This window comes from Lynx canadensis, chromosome D4, assembly GCF_007474595.2.
Source record: "Lynx canadensis isolate LIC74 chromosome D4, mLynCan4.pri.v2, whole genome shotgun sequence".
NCBI lineage: Eukaryota > Metazoa > Chordata > Mammalia > Carnivora > Felidae > Lynx > Lynx canadensis.
Window position 1 is genome coordinate 7,861,934 of NC_044315.2, and position 25,072 is coordinate 7,887,005.

At 42.2% G+C, this 25,072-nt stretch overlaps 1 protein-coding gene across 4 annotated transcripts in view; it reads left to right on the top strand.

Annotated features, from left to right (window-relative positions):
- The window catches only part of RFX3 (regulatory factor X3), a 295,133-nt gene that overhangs the window by 41,980 nt on the left and 228,081 nt on the right, over window positions 1-25,072 (top strand). For 3 of the 4 annotated variants that reach the window (XR_004344373.1, XM_030294370.1, XM_032595640.1), the window contains exon 1: window positions 8,951-10,508. The exons of the other annotated variant lie outside the window; for it this stretch is intronic. Coding sequence is in view for 2 of the 3 variants with exons in the window: in XM_030294370.1 (XP_030150230.1) it covers window positions 10,475-10,508 (34 nt within the window). In the remaining variant the exon portion in view is untranslated. Of the gene's footprint in view, window positions 1-8,950; window positions 10,509-25,072 lie in introns of those variants that run through there. 4 annotated transcript variants of the gene reach the window in all.

A 25,072-nucleotide genomic window follows, 5' to 3' on the forward strand; every position in this document is an offset into this window, starting at 1 on the left:
TCATGTGACCTATCTGGCCCAGGGGCTTAGCATGGGGGGTTGTGAACCCGGTTCATTATGCCACTTTGTAAATTTTTTTTTAATGTTTATTTCTGAGAGAGAGACAGACAGACAGAATGCAAGCTGGGGAAGGGCAGAGAGAGAGGGAAACACAGAATCCAAAGCAGGCTCCAGGTTCTGGGCTGTCAGCACAGAGCCCGATGCGGGGCCCGAACCCATGAATCGTGAGATCATGACCTGAGCCGAAGTCGGACGCTTAACCAGCTGAGCCACCCAGGCGCCCCTTATTATGCCACTTTATAGATGAGAAGGCTGGTCTTCAAAGATGTGAAGGAAACTGCCAAGGTTTGAATGGTATGTTAAGATGTGAAGTAAACTGCTCGGGTAATGCGTGGCAAAACCACAGTTAAAGGCCACAGTCTTACTCTGAAGCCACATGCTTTTTGCCGTCCGCTTGCCAAGGCATGATTGAGCTCGTTGGCACCCGTGTGTGTGTCTTGAGTTGACAGAATTGCTCATCTTTGCTCACAGAGGAAGACCTATATCTGGCTGTCTGTGGTGGAAGATAATCCTCGTATCGTCTGTATTTGGGTGTGGCCTCTTAGGCTTTTTTCTGCATGTTTTGGGTACAGACGTGTCTCATCGTAGAATTTCCCTGAGTGTAGTGGATCCTAGCCACAAAAGTCTGACTCAGGTCACAGTGGGTCTGGCTTCTCCGTTGTCACTCCTCGTTGTTTTATGTTATTTGTATCTCAGTGCTGGCAGTTGCCTGTTTTAGCCGTATTCGACAAATAATTATTTAATGCCTGCTGTGTAGTAGGCTAGAAATATAACATTGCGCAAGAAAACCATTGGTCCCTCAACAGGGACACTGTTGTCCTTGTCAACGGGACAGTTCTTGGTGGGGTACCCTGTGTTGCAGCATGTTTTGGCATCTGTGGGCCAAAATGGCATTGGAACCTCTCCCCCACCCCAGTCATGTGACAACCAGAACGGCCCCCAGAGTTTCCAAAGTTCCCTGGTGGAGGACAGGGTGGTATATCTGGGTGATACTCAGACTCTCAGCCCTGAGGATAGTGGCTGGCCACTTGCCCATCTACTGTCCGAGTCGAAGAATCCATCTTAAGCATTTCTTTTTTTCTAGAATCCTGGCTTCATGCAAAGTAAACAGAACAGAAATCTACAAAGCAAATAACTACACTGCTTCCACTTGGGCACAAGGGCTGAACTGAGAAGCAAGATTAGTTGTGGATAATCTCAGCCATGGCTAATTGAGACCTCTCATTATACTGTGTAAATAACGAGGATAAGGTATTAAGCTCCCAAGTTAATATACCAAGCGATGGTGTTCTTCTTTGAACTGCAGAATCAGATCAGCCCAGGACTTCACATATGCAAGTTATTTATCAGACACATAATGCAGTACATTTATGCTTGCTTCATTGCTGCTCCACTTTTCTCTTTTAAGTGACGTTTTATTTTTTTTTTTATTTTTTTTTTTCCAACGTTTATTTATTTCGGGGACAGAGAGAGACAGAGCATGAGCGGGGGAGGGGCAGAGAGAGAGGGAGACACAGAATCGGAAGCAGGCTCCAGGCTCCGAGCCGTCAGCCCAGAGCCCGACGCGGGGCTCGAACCCACGGACCGCGAGATCGTGACCTGGCTGAAGTCGGACGCTTAACCGACTGCGCCACCCAGGCGCCCTAAGTGACGTTTTATTTTTTTTTTAATTTTTTTTTTTTCAACATTTATTTATTTTTGGGACAGAGAGAGACAGAGCATGAGCGGGGGAGGGGCAGAGAGAGAGGGAGACACAGAATCGGAAGCAGGCTCCAGGCTCTGAGCCATCGGCCCAGAGCCTGACGCGGGGCTCGAACTCGCAGACCGCGAGATCGTGACCTGGCTGAAGTCGGACGCTTAACCGACTGCGCCACCCAGGCGCCCTAAGTGACGTTTTATTTTTTTTTTTAATTTTTTTTTTTTCAACGTTTATTTATTTTTTTTGGGACAGAGAGAGACAGAGCATGAACGGGGGAGGGGCAGAGAGAGAGGGAGACACAGAATCGGAAACAGGCTCCAGGCTCCGAGCCGTCAGCCCAGAGCCCGACGCGGGGCTCGAACTCACGGACCGCGAGATCGTGACCTGGCTGAAGTCGGACGCTTAACCGACTGCGCCACCCAGGCGCCCTAAGTGACGTTTTATTTTTTTTTTAATTTTTTTTTTTTCAACGTTTATTTATTTTTTTTGGGACAGAGAGAGACAGAGCATGAACGGGGGAGGGGCAGAGAGAGAGGGAGACACAGAATCAGAAACAGGCTCCAGGCTCCGAGCCGTCAGCCCAGAGCCCGACGCGGGGCTCGAACCCGCGGACTGCGAGATCGTGACCTGGCTGAAGTCGGACGCTTAACCGACTGCGCCACCCAGGCACCCTAAGTGACGTTTTATTTATTTTTTTTTTTAATTTTTTTTTTTCAACATTTATTTATTTTTGGGACAGAGAGAGACAGAGCATGAACGGGGGAGGGGCAGAGAGAGAGAGAGACACAGAATCGGAAACAGGCTCCAGGCTCCGAGCCGTCAGCCCAGAGCCCGACGCGGGGCTCGAACTCACGCACCGCGAGATCGTGACCTGGCTGAAGTCGGACGCTTAACCGACTGCGCCACCCAGGCGCCCCCCTAAGTGACGTTTTAAAAGAAATTACAAATTCTAAATAATTTGCGAGTGGAAGCAGTCCTATGAAGGCTTTACGAGTCTTCATTTGTCATTTGAAAGAGGTATACGTGGAAATTTTCGTTCAGTATCCACATCAACTGCTTTTTAATCAGTATTTTATCGTTAAAGTAATAATGGCTGAAAGTTAACAGAACCTCAAGCTAATGATAGTTGAGATTATTTTAAATGAAAATTATTTTATTGTGTTGTGGCTATAAAAATTATACATGCTTACTGTAAAACATTCAGAAAATACGGAAAGGCACAAAGAGGAAACGAAAAAAGAGTCACCATTCTGTTCAAAGATGACATCCCACGTGCTCGCAAGATTACTGTTCTGTCTTCTCAGGATTTGTCTCTTAGCGAGTGCATCTGGCATTCTTGGACGTACTTCTCACACATGCGTGTGCCCTCTCTCCCTTCACACACAAAAATATGTGCCCTTCCTCTCAAAAATTGGGTCCTACAGTTTGTTTTTTTTACTTGGACACTCCTATCAACATTTTTTTCGTGGTAAATAACACGTTGGTGCCGTTGTATGAATGTTATCGATTTAGGGGCGCCTGGGTGGCTCAGTCTGTTGAGCGTCCGACTTCGGCTCAGGTCATGATCTCACAGTTCGTGGGTTCGAGCCCCGCATCAGGCTCTGTGCTGACCACTTGCTCAGAGCCTGAAGCCTGCTTCAGATTCTGTGTCGCCTACTCTCTCTGCCCCTCCCCCGTTCACGCTTTGTCTCACTCTGTTTCTCAAAAATAAATGTAAAAAAAAAAAAAATTAAAAAAAAAAGAATGTTATCGATTTAGTTAAGCGGTTCTCTAGTCGTTGAGGTGGTACCCTATGGTTTGGTGCTACGATGAATTGTTGTATATACATCTTTGTGCAACATGCAGTTAATTCCTTTATATGAGTTGTGAGGGATGGAACTGCTGGGCAAAAGGCTGGGTGCGTATTGAATGGTTTTTGAACCACCAGCTTGCTCTCTAGAAAGCTCATGCCATTGTATACTCTCAAGAAGAGTGTTGTTGTTTTGTTTTTTTAAGAATAGTGTTTTAATGTTTTGTTTCTTTGCATGCTCTCTACACGATGATTAATCTCTGTAATTTTTTTTGTATTTTTGTCAGTCCTGTAGTTGAAAAATGTCTCCCTTGGATTTGCATTCCTTTGATAACTAATGACAAAAAAAACCTTTTTTTAAGTATATTTGCTAGTCAGATCTTTTGTTGATGGCTCATTTGTATTGTTAGCCCATTTTCCTGCCGGGCATTGTCTTTTCTTCCTCTTTTAAATTTCAAGGTCTTTTCATAAGTATAAGGATATAGATCTTTATTGGTCATACTGTACATATTTTGCCATTTAAAAACATTTGCTGTTTTGGTGGGGTTTGTTTTCGAGACATTTTGGTATGTAAATGTGTCACTTTTTTTCCCATTTGGTACTCCCACATTATAATAAGGCCATTATTACTCATAACGTCTCAGTAGATGGATTAAAGATTAGAGCTTTAAAAAAATGAAGCTACTTTTCAGATGGGAAGCCACGTTGCAGACGAGGAAGGTGATCAGTTTTTTCTGTTAATTAGATATGTTTGCTGTGATTACAATTTCAGTAGCTGTATGTAAAAACAGAGATTGTGAGAGGGAGATACTTTGATGTAGTTGAAAGACTTACTTGAAAGCCAGATAGCCCTAGCTTTGTTTTTAATTTAGACAGCAGGTATATATCATGTGCCTATTATACTTTAAACATTTGTAATAGATTTTTCACATGCTAGTTGGGTGACCATGGGCTTTTGTTTATTTGTAAAAGGGGAATAATAACCTACCTTGTTGTTATTTTAAGGGTCATAGTTCACCTAACAGCACCTGACGTGTAATTAGATAACAATAAACCACAGTCAGTATGAGTGTTGTTACTCTTTATAAGTAACACAATATAACCTAATTTTAGCCCATTATGACGTGTTGTATCATTGCTGTGGTGGTAGTTTGGCATATGGGGTAATTAACTGTGATTATTATAATTTTATTAACAGAATGGAGCCTAGCTGGGTTGACAATACATAGGATCCTGTCATATGACATTCTGGTTTTTTATTTATTTATTTATTTATTTAAAAAAAATTTTTTTTTTTTAACGTTTATTTTTTTTGAGACGGAGAGAGACACAGCATGAACGGGGGAGGGTCAGAGAGAGGGAGACACAGAATCGGAAACAGGCTCCAGGCTCTGAGCCATCAGCCCAGAGCCCGACGCGGGGCTCGAACCCTCAGACCGCGAGTTCGTGACCTGAGCCGAAGTCGGACGCTCAGCCGACTGAGCCACCCAGGCGCCCCGACATTCTGGTTTTTGACGTCCCTTCTCATTTCTTGTCTTATTTGTCCTCTCTAGTCTTACTGTAGGATGGGCAGGGCCCGTGTAATTTTTCATTTTACAGTTGAGGAGCTGAGGCTGTGAGAGAATGGTTGAGTTGTCCCAGGTTGTGTGGCTTGTAAGTGATTAATTAGGTTTCTGTTTCCCTCCTACCCGTAATTAAGATTCTCAGTGAACCCGGATTGACCCTCAGTGTGGGGAGGAACAGAGAATGGAATCTAACTGCCCAGCCTTCATTTAGCTTCGCCATTTTCTAGTTTCTGTGGTCGCTCCTGTTCCAGCCGCCTGGAAGTGGCCGAAACGTTTCCAGTGTCTGTTGGGTCGATGGCGGTTACGGTGAACCACGCCTCTGGGTATTCCCACGCTTGGGAAGTCCTTTTCCTTTCAGCCTGGGCTGAACCGGTAGCTTGCTTTGACCAATAGAATGTGACAGAATGAAAGCTTTTCCGGGTCTGGACATAAGCCTTAAGAAGGCCAGGTAGCTTTTGTTTTTGGGTTTTTTGGGGCGCCTGAACCATCATGGAAGATTCTTGGTTACCTTCCTGGAGAGACTGTGTGCAAAAGAGGCCACGTGGGGGGAGAGAGGCCCTGAGACGACATGGAGAGAGAAGTCTAGTCGTGCTGGTGTTCTGGCCGAGCCCTGTTCCCACCCGCCGGTGGAAAGCAGTCTTGCAAGGGATCGCCGTGCAAGGGATCGCCGGCACAATTAGCTGGAGAGCTGCCTCGCCGAGCCCAACCCAGATTGCGGAATTAGGAGCAAATAAAATGTCTTTTTTGTTTGTTTGTTTGTTTGTTTGTTTGTTTGTTTTGAGCGGTAGGTTTTGGGGTAGTTGATTAAACAGCAGTAAGAAGGACAAAAGAAGGGGCACCTGGCTCAGTGGGTAGGGCATATATGACTCTTGATCTTGGGGTTGCAAGTTTGAGCCCCACGCTGAGTGTAGAGGTTACTTAGAAATAAAATCTTAAAGAAGAGCTAAGGAAAAATAGGAAAAGAATGGTTTTGAAAATAAAAGTTTTTGCTAAAGGTTGTTTACTTTTTTGGGGCCTGTTTTGATGGTTTTGGACTTTCCCTGGCTTGCCAATATCAGGCCGTGTTAAAGGGAGATAATAGGAATGAATCACTCTTCCTTTCAAGAAGCTCGTCTTGCTGTGTCCTGACTACACGGGTCTGGCTGATACTTGGGTGATTCTGAGGTAAGCGTGATTTTTCTGTGCGGAGGTTCTCCAGAGAAACCTCAGGAGATAAGGTCCCTTCCTGTGTGCAGGTCCCTGGTTTCTCTTCTCTGCTGCGTTTCCTGCTCCCACTCCCTGTGGCTCTTTTTATCCCTGTCGGAACTGAATTGGAATTGGCCTGGGTCGGCCAAGTAGGACCAGACGGAGTAGCCTTTTTCTTCCTCACGTGAACTTGTTCCTGTTCTCCGGAAAGGACCTGGGAGGCCTTTGGGGCCAAGAGAGGATAAGACCAGGGACCATCTTTATTTTCAGTCCTTGCATGTGTTACTAAACAGGAAAGATGCAGTACGGCGAGATATTGTCTGTGCAGTTTAATCCCTCTCAGATCAGTTTCTCTTCTCTTCTATTTGTTGTAATATAGATTTTTTTTTCTTAAGTTTCCACCAGATAAAGAATTGGTGACCTAAAAAGGTATAATTTTTTAAACAATTTGTTTTGGTTAAAATGCTTTTTTTTGTCTTAAAAACTACGCGAAACTAGATTTAAAATATCACAGAGTTGATTGGCTTCCACGTTGGTCGGAGTGAGGCCCTCCGTGCACTTGATCTCTGTCTACGACAGAGCAAAACGAAACAACAGCAAAACCACTGTTTTGCTCCGACAGCAGAAACAGCCCAAGTGAACTCCTTCAGAATTCTGGCAGTTAACCGCAACCAGCGAACGCACCGCAGGTCCTCCGTCCGAGAGAAGAATCCTGAAACCTGGGAGGACACCGGGGTCCGTGGCGTTTTAACTCGTGCTTCCTTCCGTCTCTCCTCCTTCCCCAGCCTGGCAGCTGAGCCGAAGCAGGCAGCGTTGCACACGACGCAGAGATCTGGCCACTCCTGGAGACCCATTAAAAGCACCTTCCCCAGAGCGCGGTTCATATTTTGTCCAAACTTGCGGCTCCCTGGGAAAAGTCTATTCCCAGAGAGTGGTTGGCTATTCGATTTGACTCAGCTCTGCTCGGTTGAGGTGGGGGGGGGGGGGTTGGGGGGAGAGAGCCCCTAGGGCTTTGCCGCAGCAACGGCAAATGTTGGCAGTGTCTCCACCGCTTAAGGCTTTTCTTTCCGTGGAGGCAAACCAGAGCCTGGCCAGGAATTCAGAAGGAAATCTGGGAGAATTAGCCGACTGTAGGGAACTCTGAAAAACTCCCGTCATATTCCTGGACATCCAGAAGGCTGCGCCGTGTGCAAGGCTGTGCACGTGTCTGTGAAAGACCTAGGAAAGCGGAGGTTCCCCTCTGACCTTGAGGCTCTGCCTAAGCAGGAAGTGAAAACTAGGGCCGTGTTATCCCCTGACAGAAGTCTGAGAGTGTGAGTTCTCACAAAGATGCCTTTGGCAAAGGGTGGAGACACCCAGGCGAGGCATTTAGGGAAATGTGACCAACCAGTGGCTGGCCACTGAGTTAGACAGATACACGTGTGACTCTTTGGAAGCCAGGCTTAAAAATGAAAGCAAGAACTTAAAATCTGGCGGAAAACTCCGTGGCCACACACTACAGGGACTGTAGAATCTACAGAATTAGTTCATCAAAGTGCCGAACGAGCAGCACCCGAGAAAAGGACACCACCACCACGAGTGATAAAATATCTTGGAGCAGTGTGGAGGATTCTGGTACCACAGTTGTTAAAATATATTATCTAAAATGACCAGTTTTTAATGAAAAAGTGAGACGTAACAAATGGGAAAGTGTGCCATACACAGGGTGGGGGGGGGTGGTGGTGGTGGCAGTGGGTACGAAAAAGCAAAAACCAGCCAAGAGAAAAATGTCCCCGTGGGAGCCCAGATAGGGACTTCGTAGACACAGACTTTGAGCTATTATAAATACGTTCAAAGAACTAAATGAAACCGCATCTGAAGAATTAAAGGAAAGTATGAGAATGGTATCTTACCAAAGGGAATATCCATAAACCTAGAAATTACCTAAAAAGAACCATACCAAAATTCTGGAGTTTAAAAGTACGATAAATGAACAATTCACTAGATTTGCTCAATAGCAGATAGGAGTTGGCAGAAGAAAGAATTAGTCAACTTAGAGGTCGCTCCATAGAGATGAACCAGTGTGAGGGGGAGAATGATGATAAAAATGAACAGAGCTTCAGGAGTCCTGTGGGTCACCCACCATCAAGGGTCCCAACGTATGCAAAATGAGAGGCCTAGAGGGAGAAGAACGAAAGAGGCAGAGTATTTGAAGAAATGATGGGAGAAAACTTGCCAAACTTGCTAAAAAATATTAGTCTACATGTGAAAGAAACTCCGTGTACCCCAAACCCAAAGTGGTCTTCACTGAGACTCGTCCTAGTTCAAATTTACAAAAGTGGGAGAGAAATCTTGAAAGCAGGAAGAGAAAAATCTCATAAAAGGGATCCTCGGTAAGATGAATGGCTGACTTCTTATGAGAAACCGTGGAGGCTGGAAGACATTTTCAAAGTGTTGAAAGAAAAAAAAAAAGACTCCCAGTTAGGAATTCTGTATCTGGCTAAAGTCTCCTTCAAAGATTCAGGAGAAATTAAGACATTTACCAAACGAGGGGCACCTGGGTGGCTCAGGCGGTTGAGCATTCGACTCTTGATTTCAGCTCAGGTCATATCTCAGGGCTCATGAGTTCGGACCCCCCCTATTGGGCTCTGTGCTGGCCTCTTGGAGCCTGCTTGCAACTTTCTCTCCTCCCCCCCCCCCACCTCCCCCCAAAATAAATAAATAAACATAAAAAAAAAAGACATTTACCAAACTAAACCAGCCGCCAACAACAACCACAAAGTAACAACATACCAAATCAAACAAAAAACTGGAGAATTTGTTGTTAGCAGACTTGCCTGCAAGAAATAATTAAGGAGGGGGTCCTTCAGGTTGGAATGAAAGAATAAGCAGTAACTACAAAGGACTAGACAGTAAACTAACCCACGTGAAGAAATAAAGAGCAGTGATAAAGTAACTACATAGTTATGAGACGTATGCAGAAAAATACTCACAAAAGCCTTTGTCTTCGTAATGTCTTTCTCCTGTTTTAAAAGCCAACTGCATAAAGCAATAACAACAATAAAAAAAACCCCTGTATTGACAGGCTTATAACATGTAAAAGTATAGTTTGCTTATCAATAACAGTAAAAAGGAATGGAAGAAAATGGAAGTATATCTAAGGAAAGTTTTTGATTATTATTGAAATTAAGTTAATGTTAATCCAGACTAGAATGTTTAAGGTTAAAATACTCCTTGTAATTTCCAGGGCAGCCGCTAAGAAAATAACTCAGAAAGGGGAGTGAAAGACAGACCAAGGGAACGCAAAAGGCACACTGGAAATGTTTAAGGCAAAAGAAGGCAGGAGTTGAGAAATAGATTTATGGAGCTCTGGTATACCTTTGTAGAAAAGAGATTATAACGTATAGCTTCCAGGCCAAATAACCTATTCATGTTCTTAAGGAAATGTTACCAATAGAGCATATTGGTTCACGGATCCTTTTACAGGGCTTAATTTTATAATACTGTCAGGTACTTTATATCCATAGATATTTAAAACATGGTAGAAGGAAGATGCACCAAGGTGAACTCAGTGTGAAATGATTGCATTAACCCTTGGTTCTCAAGTTGTAGCTTTGTATCCCTGGAGATGAAATGGCAAATATATGGAAATGAGAGATACCCTTTATTTTGTCACTGAAAGCTCGGGTATGGAAAATTCAGTTCTTTTCCTTCCTCTAAATGTGGAAAAGAAAAGATGAGCAATGTCTTTGGAGAGCAGAGTAGATCTTGGGAAGATGTACCTGGAGATAAATGTACATAGGAAGGTGCTGTTGACTGGAGAAATGTTCTGGGCAGAATATTTCAGAAGCCTTGCGAGGTATTTCTATCTGCATTTTCCATATATTGTTGATTCTGTTCTCCATGGGTGCTCAGCTCAGTGGAGAGCCAATCTCATCACAAGGACTGTTCATTGTCGTGTAGAGCTGCCACAATTATAATGTATTACATATGCCTTCAGAAAATAAAACCGATGTTTAGCTTTATGGTACCAAGACAGTTTAATTATATCAAACAATACATGTAATTTCCTTATTCTGGGAAAAGTGATGAAATTGAATTTTCTTACTGTTGATTTAAACAATCACTTAAAAATGAAATTCTCAATCTGTTTTCAGTCCCAGCACAGTTGAAGAATATAGCACAGTTGCATCTGTAATGATGGCTCACTCAACTGGGAACATCTCTCTGGGTGAGAATAAGTAATATTTTTAACGACCTCCGAGTAATTCCAATGTGGCATACCTTCTTTCCACCACAGATAACACACTGAAGTCCTAGATGTCTAGAGTGTTACAGAAATTAGCGTTATTAAGAGGTTACGATGATTAAGACTGCATCTAATCTTGTGAGACTCTGGTTTTCTTAAGCAAGTTCTCTTGAACATTTCTAATGCTTTTTTATCTATCACTTTACTGGGGTATTCCAGGCATTTTTATTCCTAGTTTTTAAAACTCATATTAACTGTTTTTAAGTGTGCAGTGCTATAGTGTTAACTCTATGCACATTTTTTTACAACTGATCTCTAGAATTTTTCTTGTAAAACTGAAACTCTGTACCCATTGAAGAATGACTCCCCTTTAATTCTTCCCCTCAGCCCCTGACACCTACCAATCTACTTCCCGTTTCTTTGAGTTTGACAACTTTAGGTATCTCATGTAAGTGGAATCATGCAGTGTCTGTGTTTTTGGTGACTGTCTCGTTTCATGTAGCCGAATGTCCTCAGGGTTTATCCATGTTGTAGCATGTGACAGGATTTCCTTCATTTTTAAGGCTGTTAATAATGTTTCATTGTATGTGTATACCACATTTTCTTTATCCACACATCCACGGATGGGGATTTAGGTTGCCTCCACCTTTTGGCTATCGTGAATAATGCTGTAGTGAACATGGCTGTACAAGTTACCTCTTTGAGATCCTGTTTTCAGCTTTTTTGGGTGTGTATCTGGGAGTGGGATTGCTTGATGATATATATGCTAATTCCATTCTTAATCTTTTGAGGAACCTCCATGCTGTTTTTCCTAATCACAGCACCAATTCACATTCCTACAAGTAGCGCACAAGCCTTTCAATTTTTCCACATCCTTGCCAACACTTGTTATTTTCTGTTTGTGTATTTTTGGTTCTGTTTTTAACAGCAGCCGTTCTAATCATTCCTAGGTGCTTGACTTACTGCTAGTCCTCTTTACTTCTGGAATTCATATGATACTACGTGAACACATTGCCACCTTATAAGACAGAGCTAAGCTGCCTTTTTTTTTTTTTTTTGATGTGTTTTCCTCTAGTTTCTAAAATGAATAACTTGCTTTAAAGGCGTCGTCAAGTAGCGATTACTATGACTGGATTGGCTCTGCCCTTGTTTCCAAGAAGGCCCTAAATGTTACATCTGTGGATGCGTTATTTCATTGTGTACCTAATGTGCTTCTTTGTGTCTGAACATTGGTTGTCTCTACTTCACTTGCCCTGCTGCATCTGCTTGTGAATCTTTCTGGCATCCATTCTCCACACATTTCTTGCCTAAGTGGAGTTGTATTGCCAAAAATTTGGCTTCAGTGCTGGTAGACCAGCTACCTTCCAGTGCCCTATATTTGATGATCCTGTACAGATTATAGATGATGTTTGATGATGTTCAAGACAACAGATGCGGTGCTTATAATCCACCTAGTCCACACTGCTGTGTCAGTTTGAGCATTTCATGTTTTACAGGTATTTAGAGTGATTGGGACTCCAGTGTTGTTTCTAACCTGCCTTGGACACTTGCAGAGATTATACTGCCATGTCGTAAAATTGGGGGGTGGGGGGAAACACATTGAATCTGGGGATAGATCCGTATTGAAGGCTTGAGGCTGCCCCTAGGCTGACCTGCACCTCTAGAGATGTTTCTTACCCTCTCTGCATCAGAGATCTCATGTGTGAATTGGATAGTGGTACTTAACCTTTCATTTTATTTTTATGTTTTTTTTTTTAATTTTTTGTCAATATATGAAATTTATTGTCAAATTGGTTTCCATACAACACCCAGTGCTCATCCCAAAAGGTGCCCTCCTCTATACCCATCACCCTTAAGCTTTCATTTTATTTTATTTTATTTATTTATTTATTTATTTATTTTTAATTTTTTTTTTCAACGTTTTTAATTTATTTTTGGGACAGAGAGAGACAGAGCACGAACGGGGGAGGGCCAGAGAGAGAGGGAGACACAGAATCGGAAACAGGCTCCAGGCTCTGAGCCATCAGCCCGGAGCCTGACGCGGGGCTCGAACTCACGGACCGTGAGATCGTGACCTGGCTGAAGTCGGACGCTTAACCGACTGCGCCACCCAGGCGCCCCAAGCTTTCATTTTAAAGGCGTTAACCTTAAAAACAGAACCGCCAGTTCTTTACCGGCAAAAAATGGGTTTATTTGGGAAGAGCAGAGAATTGCAGTCTGGGAGCTACCAGCTGTCGTCAAACCATTGGCAAGTCTGGAGAACAAAGGGGAGATAGGGTCTTCTGTAGAGGCAAGGGGACTCGGGAGGGCTGTTAGAAACCAAAAGTCCCCTGCCATACACTGGGGGTCGCAAGTAGAGTGGCTTCTCAGTGGCCGGGTCGTGACTGTCTCTCATCGATTGGCTGGACTGTTGCCAGGGCAGAAAAAGCCTTCCTTCGGCTGGAATAGTGAGGTAGCTGCCGGCCAGGTCCGGTCTCTTCCTACTGTGGGTTTGCAGTTGAAGAGGAGGGGCAGGGCCTGGGAGCTACCCCTGCTGACCTCCCAACTCCATCCTCAGTGAGGTTACCTTCCGTTAATTTTCATAAAGGACTCATTGATGCTGTGAGCTTGTGTTTTTAGGAACCAAGGAGGCTATCAAGTTAGAATTTTCTTCTTCCAGTGAAGGGTGGGGGGAATGGATTGTCATACCCCAGGGGTGTCTAAATGGCCCATATCTGACGGATGTCTTCTGATGAGTTTGATGTTCGTAGCTTGTCCATTAATTGAAAAAGTCATTTAAAACAGTCAGTCGTAAAAAATGATGCCTACATCCCACTAACATTCTGTTTTATCTTAAACCACGCACATAACAGACTGTCCTCTGGTTAGGACCCCGGCCTTTCCCTGTATCGTAGGTTTGGTGTGGGGAACCAGTCTCCCATTAATCTACATTCCTAACAAACCCTTTCCACTTTACACTTTCTTTCATGTAGATTTTAAAATTTAGAGAATTGAAAGGCACTGATTCTCAGAGTGTGGGTCCCAGGCCAGCTGCTCTACATAACATGAGAATTTTTTCTTAATGTTTTTCATGTTTATTTTTGAGAGAGAGAGAGAGAGACAGAGACAGAGACAGAGCAGGAGCAGGGCAGGGGCAGAGAGAGAGAAAGGGGGAGACATAGAATCTGAAGCAGGCTCCAGGCTCCAAGCTGCCAGCACAGAGCCCAACGTGGGGCTCGAACTCACGAACTGTGAGATCATGACCTGAGTGGAAGTCAGATGCTTAACTGACTGAAGCACCCAGGTGCCCCAAGTTTTACTCCGGAATTTCTTAGTGTACAGATTTCTGGCTTCACCCCTTACCTCCTGATTCAGAAACCAAGGGACTGGGGCTAAGTTATCTGTTTTCACAAGGCCTCCACACTAAAATTTGAGAACCACCATTCTATATTTTAGATTTTGCCCATTTTTCTATTTTTTACTTTTACCTATTTCAACAGCAAAGTGTGTAGTGACTTACCTTTAAGTCTTTCCTAAGCTTTTGATTTAGTTTCTAAAGACAGAACACTGTTGATTTTTGCTTTCATGACTTATCTAATATTTAATTAGATTAGCTAATTACACTAACATTACCCCCCCTCCCCATGAGGTTTTGGAACAAAATGGTGTTGGGGGTGCATACAACTCAGCTCTTGGTAGGAAACCTGTGAGGGGCGCCCCAGAGATGACTCTGCAGACTGGGAGTTTTCAGCACGCCATGGGCATCTTTTACTACGGTTGGGGAGGAAGCGCAGGGTGTGGTGTCATACAGCTAAGTTGGGCAAATGAAGGTCGATCAAGAGAACTCCTACGTGTTTTTCCATCTAGGCTTCTCGACTTCCCTGGTCTGTTTATCTTTGTAGCCCTTGACTCAGTGTGTATGTTTTAGATTTTTGTTGGTTTGTAAGTAGTCCGTCTTTGCTAGATTGGAGCTTGAAGTTTGTCTTTCATAACCGCCACCTGTCTTTGGTCAGTCTTCCGGAGTAAACAGAGAACTCACTCAGTGGTTCATAGGGAAGATGTGTGCCTGTTACTGTCGACACCAAACAGGAAACTGTGTAGCGGCTAATACTGGAGTAGAAAACAGATGGATTTGTTCTTCCCAGCCTGATACTAGCCTTGCTCTAGCTTAGAGTGCCTGCTGTGGTCTGGGGAAACCAGTCATATGTGGGAATAATTCGGTGCAACACGTCAGGACGGCCATTTGTGCCAACGTGCGAGGGCAATCTTTGCCCACCCTTGAGATGGTCAATGAGGGGTTAGATAAGTTGATCTGGAACCTGGCCTGCTGAATTGAAAACACTGCTCTTTGGCAACATTCTGGATGGAATTTTGATCGAGCTGCCTTGTTAGATGTAGGTTTTAATGATTTGCGTATTTTTAATCACATTGCCGGTCTCTTCTCACAAAGGGGCCAGGCCTAACGAGTCTGTCTACAAAAACTCTAGATCATCTTGTTCCTGCAGGAGTTGGGCCCCAGGATGCCCTCGAGACGTTAATAGAAGACTACCTAATGCAAAGAAAATAACTATTGCGTAGCAGCATCAGGACACGATAACAGGTGGCCAGTAAGACGCAGTGCTCCCAGCCCACTGAGGATGTTCAGCTATGGGTTTGATACCGGTCACTATTCACTGTTCGGCGACACAGCCGCCTGGTCGTTCCCCCAAGAGAGTAATGGCTGCCATAGATTTGATTTTGGGAAGTAGTGAATATTGCTGAAACGCTTAAGAGAGAATGAGGTTTTTGTGAGGATTAGGCTCTGGATGCACATATTTGACAGGCATAGCGTAAATTGTGAGTCTGTATTTAAATTCCACTTTGCCATCTAGAGAAGCATTTATAAAAGCAATGGAAATTGTAGTTTCATACAAAACTGAAGAAAAAGGAGAACAAAACATTACACAGAAAACAACAATTATCGAATAATTATTACATGTAGTAATTATTTTATGTATAATATATTTAATATATATGATAATATAATATAATATTTAATATATAATAATTATGTTGAGTGGTAACCACAAGCTAGGAGTATCGATGTTGCATCATTTTACCATTATACAGCATCCCTCTAGAGTGTCACTCTCTAGGTTTTATGGATAGGAAAAATGGATTAAGAAAGCTGGCGACTTGCCCAAGGTCATTTGACTGGTGGGTGGTGGGGCTGGGATTTGAACTGTAGTCTCTTTAACGCTAAAGCCCAGGCTTTTAAATACTGCTTTACACCTTAATATCCGGTGCTTTAATATTCCTGGCCTGCTTTCAGAAACTTCTCTCTTCCTGTCAATTCCAGAGATAACATTCAATAACTTGACAACAGTGACCTTTCTAAACAAATAAAGAGTGTTACAGAACCAGATGGCCCAAGATTATATTTTATTTTTCTGGCTCAAAATAAATTGCTTGCTCTAAGACTGATAAAGTCCAAAAAAGACCCTCTGTGTCCCAAGACTTCATCAGGCCACATGGCCAGCCAGTGCCCTTTATCATGAGCCAGTCGCAAGTACAGAGCCTTATGTCTTTATAGTATAATTTAGATTAGGGCCTAATGAAAGGGCACGAAGCTGCTTGGCTAAATGAGATCATTCTGGCCTTCAGTAATGGCAGTGCATTCGGGTAGAAAGAGTCTGAGGAATTAAAGACAGAGAGGCAGCACCACTGTCTGTCCTGTTAAGTGGATGTACACGAAGAGAAGGCTGATTTATAATTTAACAAGCTTCCAAATTAGGCCTCTTTTTTTCTGTTGGTTTTCAAGTAGGATCTTCCTGATAATTAGAAATCTTATTCTTGATCATTCAAAGTCCGGGTGGGGATCTTTTTGACTGGCCTAGACAAATATGATTAGAAAATAAAATCTATATTGTGAACAGAAGTCACCGTATCACACATAAGCAATGCCTTCGTGAGCTCAATTATACTCGGTGAAGTTCAGGTTTAGAGAGACCAGGTTGCACGGGATAGGCACAGAGATGTCTCAAAGCTATGTTTCAAAGAGCCAACCGGTAACTGACAATGAAATATAACAACAGAAGAAACAGTGGGCTCTGGAGGCAGGAGGCCGGGGCTTCAGACTTGGCTTTGCCATCCTTTGTGAGGATCCTTGAGCAAGTGATATGAATTCTCTGAGTCTCCATTTTCTCATTTGTAAAATGGGGCCGGAATTGTATTACTTGCCTCATTTCATTACAGGGTGGTTCTGAGAACCAACGAGGGAGGATGTGACAAAGTAATGGTGATGGACAAATGAATGCTGTTGTTCTGGTGGCCTCTGGCACATGGTGGCAACTGTCCTGAGGTGTGAGGAGGACAGACCTGCATTTGGAATTGCTCTGTTATTTATAGTTTGGTGATTCAGGCCAGGTCGCCACAATCTTCTTGATCTTCATTTCCCTCGCCTATATAAGATAATAATCCCTCTCACCAAGTTGTGAGAATGACGTTAGCAGGGATACTGTTTTTAAGTTTTTAGAAAACAGTGATCAAGTAGGAATTATAATGTTATCTTGAACAGATTTCGGAAAATTAGAAAAGAAATGGCCAGAGGCTTCTTACCTGTTCCCGAATATCTTAGCAAGATAAATAACCCAAAGAATATTAGCATGTTAGCGCTAAAAGGACCCGTGAAGACCATCTATCTTCCCCTCCTTATTTTAAGACAAAGGGCTACCCCCTAATCGTATTTCTGTCATTTCTGCCATGTTTGCGTGCATACAGAATAACACTGTCACCAGCATCATTAATTGTAAAGGATGTCAGCCGTCTCTCAATCTTGATAGATACAGATTTCTAGAAATGTGAAGCCAGAGAAGAATTCTGCTTGGAGGTAGTCTCATGTTGTGAAAAGAACCTGGGCTTTGTTGTCAAAAGTTGAGATGGAGTCTTGATTCTGTCACTTGCTAGTTTTGGACAGTGAGAACTGTACTTAGTTTTTGGCAGGTTAGTTACTTAACTAAACTTCCTTACCTACACGATAGGCCATGTCTGTATACCTTAGCCATCTTCCTATGTGATTCTTGGGATTTGAGATAGTTTGCTTTTTATCTTCTTGATACTAATGGTTCTTGACTTTTTCTCCCGGTCTCCAATAGCGATTCCTTCAGATTTCAAGGAGGGGTTGTGGAACATCAGAATCTTGGAGTTGTGAGTCAGCTGTAGTTAGAAATAGTTTTCTGTTTAAGGCGGGTTTAGGGATTTATGTATGGAGCTATCATTTTTTTTAAAATTTTTTTTAATGTTTATTTATTTTTGAGACAGACAGAGACAGAGCATGAATGGGGGAGGGGCAGAGAGAGAGGGAGACACAGAATCCGAAACAGGCTCCAGGCTCCGAGCCATCAGCCCAGAGCCTGACGCGGGGCTCGAACTCACAGACCGTGAGATCGTGACCTGAGCTGAAGTCGGACGCTCAACCGACTGAGCCACCCAGGCGCCCCGGAGCTATCATTTTTAAAACTATAATTGTGTGAGGCCATTTCTCAAATTTTTATCTTCCGTTATTGAGTGCGTTTCAATTTGTCTGTGTTTTGCATATATTAGGGGTTACATGTGTTTAAAAATGCGTCAGAAAGCTAAATAGGCAGTTTTTAAAATGTGAAATTGTAAACTACTCCTAAGTATACTTGTGTGAGAAGGACTCTTCTAAAGAAAATAGCAGAAAATAATGTTTATCACTGGAAAACTCTGAGAGCAAATGCAGGGGATATTTGCATTCCTCATCACGAATAATGATCTTTGCATACTTTTAGGAGCACGTTGTTAAGAGATACCATAGTTTATGTACAAATGATAATCGGTTTATTTGTCTTTGACTTCTTAAGAATGTTCTTTTAGTTCTTATTTGATAGTCTAGAAATATGCAAGTTGATCCTTAAATCTGAAAAGAGAAAATTCAAGACCAACTAGTTATTCCTTGTAAATTCTAATAGGACTGGACCGGAGAAAGGAAGCTTGGGAACTAAAGACAATAACGTACACACCAGAAGCCCATGAGCCAGTGTGAATTTTCTGTCACTTATCAGCATTTCTTTTTTTTTTAAGTTTTATTTATTTACTCATTTCGAGACGGAGTGTATGCACATTCAGAAGCACAAGCGCAGGGAAGCGACAAAGAGACAGAAAGAGAGAGGGAGAATCCCAAGCAGGCTCTGCATTGTCAATGTGGAGCCTGACCCTGGGCTCGATGTCACTGTGAGATCATGACCTGAGTCGAAATCAAGAGTCGAACACTTAACCCACTGAGCCACCCAGGCGCCCCACTTATCAGCATTTCAACTTTGGACTGTGTTTCTCTTTTTCTCTTTTGTTAATTAAATAAATGGACTTCTTCCTTGATCGTCAGTGACATAATTTCATTGTAACCAAGAAGTCTGTGGGCTTTCAGTTGAATTTTCTAAGTATCATAGCTATTAATAGGAATTTGTGTGGTGAGGCTTTACATCTGTCTAAATTTTGGCTATACTAATTAGAGAATGGATATTACGGAAACCTGGCAGTTTTTTGAAATATTAAATTGGTTGCGAAAAGGGATACAGACGTGTAGTTTTACAGTTTTTCAACTTGTTTTTACATTGTCCTTCGGAATGTTTAATATTTTGTAATGAAATTATGGGGTTTTTTTTTTGGTGCAAAAAAGAAAACAATCAGGCAAAAATATGAGAACCGTTTTCAGTTGTCCAAGGCTAATGTTGATTTAAATAGGTCTGGGTCTTCATGGTTGACAGCTACAGATAATTAGCTTTTTCTTCCCTAACAAAGAAAGCAAATGGAGCTGCAAGACATTCATTGCCTTTTCTGTCATCATAATAATAACGTATGTATTTAACTTCTGCAGTTCCTTAAATTGATTTAGTGCTGAGCTGCCTACGTTACATGTAAGAGCAGTGACAGGTGAGAGTTGCGGCGCGTATTTGCGAGGCGAACGCGAGCTGTGATTGACGGCAGAGTTCCCCTCCACACGAAATAGCAGGGTTTGGAGCGCAGAAAGGGCCAGATACATAATTCTTAAAATGGCAGAGCAGATTCACAAAGTGAATTTTAAAATGCGACCGCCGCTCGGCGTGTTTGAGCGCTGCTGTTCCCGGCTCGGGGGGAGGGACCCAGACGGCCAGAATCCCACCTGACTGCTGAAGAGGAGGAAAGTTCCTTCGAAGCATATTAATGTTTGTCATTTGAGACTGATAACTTCCAAATTAGAGATCCAGTTATGGCTTCGCATCCAGTAACCGAACGTTTCCTCCAGCTGTAAACGATTCACCTTAATTGAAGAAGCCAACTAATCCATCTATTCAGACGAGGGTTTAAAGATGATAAATCCGGGTATTCTAAGTGAGAATATCCACTTTGTCATGTCTGAGGGATCCTCTCTGGAAAGGTATTCCCATAAGGCTCGATGGTCTCCTTTGGTCAGAGAGCGGCTAAGTGTGATCAGCTTTCAAAAGTGCTCAAGATGCACTGCGATTCCTTTGTTCCTGTGACACATGCCCAGAAGCTATGGTTGAAAAGACTCTTGGTGATTGCTGTTGAATAATGCTCTGTGATGAGCTCCGAAAACGCTGGTCTTCCCATTATACCAGGGAAGTGCTTTATGTTTTGGCGACACCTCCTCCTGTGTCTGTGGGGTCCACGGGGAGCTCGTGTCCCTGTGCGTTGGCAGCCTCTACTGGCCGTTGCAAAGAGCAGCACTGACCTCTGCTCCGTTTGCTCCAGGCTGGATGGGATTTCTCTGGGGCTCAGCTCTCCCTCCCTTGGTCCTAACTCTCTTCGTTACCCCCTTTTAAAGACTACTTGATGTGTGGGGTATCGACTTACAGCTCTTAAGGAGCTACTCGTCCAGTGTTCTTGTCCCTTAACTAATATCATAGTTGAATGGAATTCTTGAGAATCTTGGGAGAATTTAAAAATGGAACCCTGCCCTGAGAAATAATTTCTAAGAGGTAAGATAGATTTTATCTTTTCATAGATTTTAAAATACTTTCTTAGTTGCACGCCTTTGGGCGTTTACTTGGGATTGGCAGATAATCCCGATGCCCTGAAAGAAAGCCTCGACTCAATGATAGATTTAATTAAACAGGTAATATTTGCTAATTCTTTAGATTTAGGTGTACCAACTATTTTTAAAGGTTTCTAGACGGTGGGCATAAACTCTTACTGGGCTTTATAAATATGGATACCTCTGAGAGTTGGTGGAGGGTCTAGAGTTTATAAGTACAGGCAATTAACGAATATCTGTAAATAAAATATCCAGTAGGGGTAAACTCTGGGTATTTGTTTTAAGGGGGTTGAGGCTCATAATGTTTGACCTAATATCTTGGTGTTTGGGCATCATTTGACAACAGTAACTAATTTCCTCTACAAAATGGATCTATTTATTGACATTTCAATTTTATTTGCGGCTCTCCTGGTCTCCTCGTAATCTTTTGAGTCTCTTGGCATTTTCAAACAAGTGAATCTTCTTAAACAGCCCACGAATGATAACTTTCATTCCTATTGTTCCCACCATCTGTGGATTATTATAGTAGAGTACTAGTTCCTCTCCTCGCTTCTTTGTTCTTTGCCTTCTACTTCAACCCATACAGCCTGAGCATATGTATTTAACTAAAACATTGCTTTGATCACATCTCCCTCCGTCCCTCCCTCCCTTGATAATTTTTTATCTTAGAAAAAGAAGACTGCCACTGGGAGAAGGGCAGAGGGAAAGAGAGAGAGAGAATCCCAAGCAGGCTCCATACTTAGTGCAGAGCCCGATGCGGGGCTTGATCCCACAACCCTGGGATTATAACCTGAGCTGAAATCGAGAGTTGGACACTCAACTGACTGAGCCACCCAGGCGCCCCTATTTATTTTATTTAAAAATTTTTTAAAAGTGTAGTTATTTTTAGAGAGAGGGTGGGGAGGGATAGAGAGAGAGAGAGAGAGAGAGAGAGAATCCCAAGCAGGCTCCCCACCAGCAGCGTGGAGCCCAATGCAGGGCTCAAATTCATGAACTGTGACATCATGACCTGAGCCGAACCCAAGAATCAGACACTTAACCAACTGAGCCACCCAAGTGCCCCTACCTTACAAATTTTTTAAAGTGGGCTTCTTGCCCAATGTGGGGCTCGAACTCATAACCCTGAGATTAAGAGTCGCACGATCTACCACCTGAGCCAGCCCAGGCACCCCTCACGATCACACTTAAAAAACAAAAAGAGGTGTTGTTTTCTTGGCTAGAGGAGCTGAGTGGTATAGAAGACAGAGAAAGAAAAGAGCACTGGGCTTTTTTGCCCTGGCTCTGGCTGTGTTACCTTAAGTGTAAGAATGTGCCTTCCTAGGCCTTTTGTTTCTCCGTTCTATAAAATCATTTGTTGTGATGATTGGTTGAGAAAATGAATGTGAAATTGCCATTACTTTACTACTACAGGGTAAAAAGACCAAAGTCCTAAATCTAGAATTTCTTTCCAAACAGCTCCATTTTTGTACTATGCCTGGCGTATAATAATAATTGAATCCTATCTTTCCAACCTTATCTTGTACTCGTCTCTAATCTTCCAGTTCCGGTAAGGAGTCTGTACTTTCTCCAGTGAAAATGTTGCTCACATAGTCATTCACATCTCTGTCAGTCTCAGGCTCGTTCATTTTTTCAAACCCTTTGTTCAGGAATGGCCAAGTCTCTCCTATCTCATCCTGTCCCCTTTGGTTTCTTTTTAGCCATGGCAGTCTTGGTGTCTTTACTGCTCACTGTTCTACTTTGGCATATACAGTATCCTGGTTCTTAATAGAAGTGTCCAGGTTGGAGGCCTTTTCTTCCCAGGTGTACTGTAAGCTCCTGGAATACAGGAATAATAGCTTTGATTTTGTAGTTACTCGTTAAGGATGTTTTAATGGGGCTTGTAATATATCCACGTTGCCATATTGTTAAGTAATGGTTTATATTGTATTTGCCAGCAGATAAAGTTTAGAACAAGGATTGGCAGGTTGTTAAATGTGGGATACTATGATTCTGACAGATCACTGATAATCTGACTTACAGGGTAAAGTCTCCAGAGTATAAGGCCTTTGGGGAAGGTCTTCCTCTGGAAAGGAATGGCCTATGTATTATTATCAGTTAAAGAGTCTTCTGTTTTAATAAAGCATCCTTTAAAATATATATACCTAGGAGCTTCATTGAGCATCTGACCCTTGATTTTGGCTCAGGTCATAATCCCAGGGTCATGGGATCGAGCCCTATGTTGGGCTCTGTGCTGAGTGTGGAGTCTGCTTGGGATTCATTCTCTCTCTCTCTCTCTCTCTCTCTCTCTCTCTCTCTCTCTCTCTCCTCCCCCCCCCCCCTTCTCTCCCCCTCTCCCTTCTCCTCTCCCTCTCCCTCTCCCTCTCTCTCCCACTCAGGTGCACACATACTCTTTAAAAAAAAATAAAAAAAATATATAGATACCTTAATTAGTAAGCAGGTCCTCATATTGTAATATAGTTTCCTTGTGAGTATAAATGAAGTTAAAAAAAAAACAAAAAACAAAGCCTAGAAATCTAGGGTTGGGCAAGAGACTCACTTTTCCACTGATACCCTTTGGGTTTTTGGTTGTTGTTGTTTAGCGCTGGCATTTTTACATACTCAAAGTGCCATTCTTTCTTGGATAGGTAAGCTGTCAGACATTGCCACCAATGTATATCTTCAATGTACGTTTGATTGGTACCTTTTTTAATTGGCTGTATTGATGTGCAGTTTGCATAGAGTATAATTCCCCAATGTGAAGTGTGCAGTGTGGCAAATTTTGACGAATGTGTCTAGTCATGTACAACTAGCACAGTCAAGAAGCAGAACGTTTTCATCACTGCCAAACATTTGTACCCAGCCTTTTGTCGTTGATCCTCTACTGCATTCCCTGGCCTCTGGTGACCACAGATCTGCTTTATGTCTATTATTGTCTTTTTTCTAGAATTTCCTATCACAGCATATACATGACAGTATATGGTTTTTGTATGTGGCTCTCTTCAGATTGTACCTGAATTTAGATGGTGCGTGCATCACGTAGTTTGTTCCTTTCCGCTGCTGCATGGTAGTTCACGGTATAGCCGCACTGCCCTTTGTTTATTCTGTTTACTAATCGGTGGGTACTTGGATTGTTTCTAGTTTTTGGCTACTGCGAGTCAAGCAGTTACGTACATTTAGTACAAATGTTTGGGCATATGTGTGTATTTCACTCAGGTAAGTGAGTAGCAGAGAGATGGCTGAGTCATTATGAGAAGGGTATGTTTAATTTCATAAGTAACCACCCAACTGTTTTGCAAAGTAGCTGTACCGTCTTGTATCCCTGTTGGTAGGGTACAAGAGTTCCAGTTGTCCCCGTCCTTGCCGTGCAAGGTATCGACAATGCTTTTAATTGTGGCTGTAGTTCCAGTGAAAATGTAGTGGTATCTCATTCTAGTTTTCATTTGTATTTCCCTAAAGTGACTGTTGGTGTTGAGCATCTTTTCATAAGCTCATTGGCCATTTGCATATTGTTTTTGTTATTGTCCGAACCATTTACCTATTTTTTTAAAAAAATCATGTGTGTTTTTTTTTGTCTCCTTCTTACTTAGTTGTTTTAAGATATTTACATAATTCTGGGTATAAATCCTTTATCAGAAATATGTTTTGCAAACTTTTTCCCCATGACTATGGGCTGGCACTTTGATTTTCTTAAATTTGCCCTTTCAGAGGACGTAAGTCTCATTATGATGAAGTTTTATTTATCAATTTTTTTTCTTGGAGTTTTTGTGAAATATGAAAAATTTTTGTCTAATGTCACTTACATTGTCTCATGTTACCTTCTAAGAGCTTGTAATCTTATTTTTAGGCCTATAATACATCCTGAGTTAGTTTTTTATATATGGTGTGACACAAGTTTCATATAATTCCATGTGAGTATCCAGTTTTGTCGGCACCATTTGTTGAAGAGACTGTAATTTCTCCATTGAGTTATCTTGACGTCTTTATTGAAAACCTGTTGACTGTATGTGTATGGATGTATTCTGTTCCATTTTTTTTATTACTTTATGTCAGTATCCTACTTTCTTGATTACTGTAGCTTTATAGTCTTAAAATTAGATAGTATGTAGTTTCTCCCACTTTGTCTTGTGTTTCAAAGTTGTGGTGGTTATTTTAGATCCTTTACATTTGCATATAAACTTTGGAATTAACTTGTCAAAATCCACAAGAAAAACCTTCCTGGAATTCTGGAATTTTGACTGCAGTTGTGTTGAGTCTATGGATTAATTTCACAAAAATTAATATTTTAGTTCTGTTGGGTGTTATAATCTGTAAACATGACATATCTATTTATTTAAGTCTTCTTTAATTTCTCTTATTATTTTCTGGTTTTCTAGTTTCTTGCATATATTTTTTGTTAATTTTATCACTAAGTGTGTCCTATATTTGACACTATTGTAAATAATTGATACTATATATTTCACTAGTATTGAGATACAATATGGCCAGTATGGAAACATATTTGAATTTTTATATATTGACTTTATCACCTTGTAATGTCACTAAATGTACTTCCTAT